Source organism: Coniophora puteana (assembly GCF_000271625.1).
Source record: "Coniophora puteana RWD-64-598 SS2 unplaced genomic scaffold CONPUscaffold_4, whole genome shotgun sequence".
In the NCBI taxonomy this organism is placed as follows: Eukaryota; Fungi; Basidiomycota; class Agaricomycetes; order Boletales; family Coniophoraceae; genus Coniophora; species Coniophora puteana.
Genome location: NW_006913056.1, coordinates 2,545,653 through 2,552,065, shown reverse-complemented (window position 1 = coordinate 2,552,065; position 6,413 = coordinate 2,545,653). Strand labels below are relative to the sequence as shown.

At 55.4% G+C, this 6,413-nt stretch overlaps 1 protein-coding gene across 1 annotated transcript; it reads left to right on the top strand.

Annotated features, from left to right (window-relative positions):
* Positions 1–692: 692 nt before the first annotated feature.
* CONPUDRAFT_164340 (Metallo-dependent phosphatase) lies at positions 693–5,887 on the top strand (the record flags this gene model as incomplete). Its single annotated transcript, XM_007768970.1, has 10 exons — positions 693–859; positions 948–1,018; positions 1,114–1,238; positions 1,348–1,534; positions 1,653–1,734; positions 2,045–2,336; positions 2,595–3,819; positions 4,176–4,265; positions 5,048–5,102; positions 5,813–5,887. 7 exons carry the CDS (start codon positions 693–695, stop codon positions 2,613–2,615), a joined length of 945 nt encoding a protein of 314 aa, XP_007767160.1. The 3' UTR covers positions 2,616–3,819; positions 4,176–4,265; positions 5,048–5,102; positions 5,813–5,887.
* Positions 5,888–6,413: the final 526 nt, after the last annotated feature.

Sequence of the window (6,413 nt, the reverse complement as noted above, 5' to 3'; positions counted from 1 at the left end):
TGGGCGCTACAAAGTACTTTTTTTAGCTCCACGTACGCGCCTCTATTCATGGAGGTTCGAGAAGAGCCCATATTGAGCGAATGGACGAGAATAGGTGCCGTCAGCTGCAGCCGGCCGATCTGACGGTTCCAAGTGGTGCTGGCGATGCAAGGAGGAGCGGCGTTGTGTCTGGAGAAGCGTTGCGACGAGGGCCTCGAGGATCAGGCGTAGCAGGCACGGGAGAGCTCTTTGCTTCTGAAATTCTTTCTGAAGGCCGTTTGAGAAGACTGAGATGAACTTAACTTTGCACTTGGCCTAACCACGAGGGCCCTGGCAAAAGGAGAGATAGGAAAGACAATTGGAGCCTACGGGTCGCCGATCTATGGATCTGGTGGATTCATAATGCACAACCGCAGGCCTGGAGTGCAAGAACTAAATTGCCGGCTCGCCGGTCGCTTCTCTTCTGCCTGAGCACCTGTCGCGAGGGAAGCGGAAGAGCGTCTGGGGGAGAACGACGTCATGCCCACTTCAAATATTCAGGGTTGCAAGTAGATGTGGGGCAGTGGCCAGGCTGTGGGCAAGCGACGGCGGATTCAAAAAACAATGACTCAGATAGCCCCTGTCTCCCGATATGAGTAATTGTTCCCACGGGGACAGGAAACGGGAATAATTTGCCGATTCCGAAGTGAGGCAACCTGCCGTATCTTTGTTAGATGGCTCCCTTCGACCTGGACGCCTGCATCCAGCAGCTCCTTCGCAAGCAACTCTTACACGAGGCCCTCTTACGCGAGATATGCGAGAAGACCAAGGAGGTTCTCATGCGCGAATCCAACGTCGTGCACGTTAGTGCACCAGTCACTGTCGTCGGGGATATCCATGGGTAAGTAAGCCAGCCAACTCTCCAATCTTTGCTCCAACCTAGCCCAATTAACCGCCCCCGCGCTTACCATCACATCATGTGCCCCAAGCCAGTTCTACGACCTCATAGAGATATTCAGAATAGGCGGATACGCGCCCCACACCAACTATCTCTTTCTGGGTACGTCACCACTTTCAGTCTAACCTCTCCGTACACTCCATCGCGATTCAATCCTCCACGGCCAAGCCATGCTGACATACTTTCCGCGCATACAGGCGACTACGTGGACAGGGGCCTGTTCTCCGTCGAAACTATATCTCTCCTCACCTGCCTCAAACTGCGCTACCCCGATCGCGTCCAGTTAATCCGCGGGAACCACGAGTCTAGAGCCGTGACACAGGTGTGCACTCACCATCCCCCTTCACACCACATGGAGTCCTTGCTTGCATAGTCGGCCGTTGTGTGCATTGTGCTTCATCTCGCTCTTATACACTCGGTCTTTTTGCCAGACATACGGGTTCTACACCGAATGCGTGCGCAAGTACGGTTCCTCGAACGTGTGGACATACTTCACCGACATGTTCGACTTCCTCACGTTATCCGTCGTCATCGATGACCGGATATTCTGCGTGCACGGTGGCCTTTCTCCGTCGATACACTCGGTCGACCAGATAAAGGTCGTCGATCGCTTTCGAGGTACGTGCCAAACCTTTTCTCGTGGTCGCCACTCGCTGCGGCGCATCCTGCACCGCTTTGCATATGTTTGAACCGAATAGATCACTGAATCAATGAATTAAATGTTTCCGCTTAATAGAGATACCCCACGAGGGCCCCATGGCTGACCTGGTTTGGTCGGATCCAGATGCGGAGAAAGAAGATTTTGCTATTTCCCCTAGGTACGTGCTAAACTTTCTTCCTCGTTCTATGTTCTCCACCTCAAGGCGCATCGCTGACACCACCTTTTATCATATCATAACCCTCAACATCATCGCTTCGGTTGAACCGACCATGACAATCGCCTTCTATTCATTCTGATCCACGGGCCCGGACGAACGCGTGTATTTCTCCCACATCGCCATGTCTCTCCACACTCTCGTGACGACATCCACATCCATCCTCCATCCTGATCCACGTTGGGCCTGGCCTCCCACCCATCCACCATGCAACCAATAAACTCGCACGTACTGCATGCGATGCACGCAACAGAGGCGCCGGGTACACATTCGGCTCCGGCGTCGTGCACAAATTCCTTGAAACAAACCGGATGTCGCACATCCTGCGCGCACACCAGCTCTGCATGGAGGGCTACTCGTCTCTCTTCGATAAGCACCTCTCCACGGTCTGGAGCGCACCCAATTACTGCTACCGATGTGGCAACTCGGCGAGCATTCTCGAGGTCGGCCCGGGCGAGAGCATGTACTTCAACGTTTTCGAGGCCGCACCGGAGAACGAGCGGGACGGGCCGAGTCAGCAGGTCGCGCAGAGTGCTGGGGGCAAGGTGTGTATAATCGGTTTTGGATTTGATGCTGCATCGCATTGCGATGCATTTCGCTTTTATGTTTTGGACGATGCTATTGAGTTTTGGTGCCGCGATGGTGTGTTGGTGTCTTCTGCCACTGGCCTTTTGCGTTTCGCATTTGGCAAACGCAATGCCGGCGTCTATTCTATTCAGCGGGCTTTGGCGTTTCTTCAATGTTTTGGTGTTTGGCCTGCCTCGCTGGCAATGCAGCTCGCTGACACGTCTCTTTTGTTCTAGCTGCCCGAGTACTTCCTGTGATGTGCAATGCACCCTTCATTCCTCTGGCGCTTCGCTTCCTCAGTTTTGCACATCTATGATCATTACTCCCGGCCCCCCGCCGTCGGTACGAACATGTAACGCTCAGTGACAGTCGACGATGGACAGGTTTAGGCACCACGATCTCAATACCTTTCTCAGTCGAGTACTTTTTGTCTTGCTGTCAGTGGCAGGTATGCAAACATTCACATGTAGCAATCATTTTGTCCTTTGTGTATTAGATAATGCGATGATAGATACGTATGCTCTGAATCGGATTTCCACACGTTTGGTTTCGTATGATTGATGGACTAGAATAAATTACTAGAGGGTATCAGTTGTGCATGTGAGTGAACGTGGACACCACGACACATGGTCAGACGCAATTACACGGCGGCTCAACGCGCATACATCCACCTCGGAGCACCGCACCCCGAAATAAAGCACACAGTATAATACACCCCTCCATCCCTCACACACCACCCCTCCGGACTGACAAACCCAGGTTACCCGCCCGCTCACTCACTTCATCCACTCGATCCAAGCCTTCCGAAACGCCGCCTTCGCGGCCGGATTCAGCTCGACCCGCCTCCGCCCGCCCGGCTTCCGCCCCCATCCCTTGATCCCAAGCCGCAGCGCCAGCCCAAGAAGCAGCGCGCAGAACGCGAGCACGCCCACGTCCGCCGCCCACCGGCGCCACCACAGCAGCACGAGCGTGCGCAGCAAATCGCGCTTGCGCTTGCGCCCGTGGCGCGGCGCGTAATACGTCGGCGGCCCTGAGCCTGCGCTCGGTACCGCATCTGCGCCTCCGCCGCCGGAGTGATAGGCGTGCGGGTGCGGGTGCGGGTGCGGCGTGTGGGGTGAATGTGGCGGGTGCACGTGGCGGTGCGTGTACGGGAGGCGCGAGGACGAGGACGCGGGGTACGCGAAGAACGGGTTGTGCGGCGAGGTGGGCAGGAGCGCGCGAGAGGAGGATCGGCGTGTGAGCGTGCCGGGGCTGCTGACCTCGATAGCGGCCTCCTCCCCGTTCGCGTACTGGTTTGTGGCGCCGCCTATGTCTGTGCTGACGGTGATGTTCGGCACAGACACAGACCCGGGCACCGTGAGCGATGTGGAGCGTGGTGGCGTTGCGCCGGCGGGCGAATCGGGCTCGGGAAGGAGCATGTTTTCAAGCTCGTGCAGCGGCGGGAGGGTCCCGCCGTATTCTGTGAGTAGAGGGGCGTGTTAGTGTCGGCGTTAACAATCGACGATCCGGACGTTCACGATCGACGTGGGCGGCCGATCGCAAGAGGAAAGAGAGACACGAGCGACGATCAACAGAGTGGGAGATCGCAGCGTGCCAAGCCCGCAGCGAAGATCAACGAGAACAAGCGGGACGCCATATTAATGTAAAGGAGCGTAAATTTGATGAAACGAAAGGCACAAGGGACGAGACTGCCTTTGAGCGGCGGCGGCGATTTCCAGCGCGACGGCGAGTCCCAATGAAATTGAAAGGTGCAGGGTAGGATCGCGGAGTTGATGCAAAGCAAAACAAGGGGAGAAGTGAAAGGGATCGACGGACCTTGGGGAAGCGCATCGGGGCCGCAGAGCGCCGTAAGCTCTTCGCGGGAAGGGAAGAACACACGGGAGATCGCTGACGCGGGGAGCAGCCGCCTGCAGCATCCATCCAACCACACGGCGCCATTCATTCGCGGAAGACGGGAAAGCGTTATGGCGCATCCGCGTTCGTTGCATTGGCGCGTTGTCGAGTTCCCCAAACACCGGTTGGCGGGTTGACAGGGTTGATGTAGAAATCGGCGGTTGGCGGTGTGTATGTAGAATTTGCGTGGATAAAAAGATCGTCGGCGGATGTGGAATGGTGGGATGTTCGTGACCGCAGTGCAGGTTCCCCGGGTGGCCATGTGTTGTTCCATCAGAGAGAGAAAAAAATCAGAAAGAAATATGAAAAGAAGACAAAGGCGCGGCCGGCACATGTCGAAGAGCGGATAACAAAGTTCGACAGACAGGTGGGGCGTCGGGAGTGAGGTGTTCGGCACATAGTTTGAAGGGGCCACAGCGACGTCGGCAACGTGCGAGTCACATAGTAGGTAAAGCGAGTAGGCGTCGAAACGTTGAGAAGCGATGTGCCAATGAGGATTTTTTTTGCGTTCAAAGTTTAAGTCCGTCAATCACATATAGAAAGACCCATATCACACACGCAAATTCGAGGGCGAGGAGCGAAGAAGTCGAAGCACCCCGAGGGTACCGGGCCGCCATAGAAGCCAAAGCATGATAGCGGCGAAAGTAGGAGAGAAGCGCGAGTTACGCATAACGAAATAGAGAATAAAGAAAGGTAGAAGCCGTGTCCAAATGCAGACAATGACAATCGATGAACAAACCATCTGATCAGAAAGGAACGGGACGCATAGAGCAACAACTCAGAGAAAGGCACGCACTTCGCCACAGACCAGACGCCCGAGTGGGTCCAGGAATAGTTCATCAGGAAGACTGGAAGCATTCAATTATTCAAGATTATTCATGCGTGCAGGCAGGTGACGGTCCGTTCGTGGGGAGAGACCACGCCACATTATGATGATCGCCGAACGACGAATCGGCAGATGCATGTAGATGCATGTTGGGTACAAAATGTGAGATCCCGATGACATGACGTTGTTGCCGTTGGTACCGCGGTCAGGATTGGTGGAAGGGACGGTCCGGTAACGTTTTTGGGGTTTCATTCATTCGGTTCCGGATTTGTGTGGTGTCGATAGTGCATAGTTTGATGGCGCATGTTTTGATATCGCAAAGTTTCATAAGGGAGCGGTTGTTGCGCGAATGCAGAGATGAATAGGTCGTGGTCCGGGTCCGAAGTCCAGGTCGATGATGGAGCCAAGATCGAGAACGGGCGAGGTGAAGTGGTCGGCGTAGAACAGCCAACGAATAAACGGGAACCAGAGCGGCGCCGTTGCGCAACACCGACGCGGATATGAACGCGTGCACAGGAACGAGTGAAAAAGAGTATTAGGCAGTATAGGGCCGATGGCCGATCGAGAGCGTTGCACATTTTGGATCGAGCAAGGGACGAAACCGGAACCGGATGGATGGTATGAATGTAGAAATGAATGGATGAACACCGTGAGTGGAACTTGTCAAATTCGATAGATAGGTAGATGCAGAAGGCGCTGGGAGTGTGATGAAGGTCAGGAGGGACGGCATACCTGCTGCAAGCATTCCGGGGTAGCGGGGGATGATCTCACCCATGACCCATGAGAGGAAGTCCACGTTCTGGGCAAATTAGGCACGGAAGAAAAAGTCATCAGTGCCCGCCCTTAGTCTACTTTTGCTTTTGCTGGCCAGCTGGCGCGGAAGAAAGGGGCAAAGAGGAACTCACGAAACCCTGCAGAGAAACGCCCTCCAGATCCACAAGCAACACATACTGCAGTATCCCCTCACATCCCCTTCCTCCTCCACTGGTACCACCCTCCACTTCCATCTCATTCAACCATCGCAGGTGTGCACGGAGAGCCTCCACGGCCGCAAGAATCGCGTCCTTGACGCCCTCGTTCGTCTCTCGCAGGTCTTCGACGCGGATGACGACAAGCGGACGCCCCCATGGGTCTGCCGCTGGCGGCGGGAGACAGTGAAAGAAGGCCGGCGGCGAGCGCACGAGGACGTGCCGCAGGAAGCGCAGCCGCCAAAGGAGGGTCGATCCGGCAGCTTCGATGGCGAAGGAACGCGTGAAGTTATGTCTCTGTACTCATCCAGACACAAACAAAAACGAAAGCGTGAGCCGCTCGACCGATGTCAAGTGCCCTGCGAAGG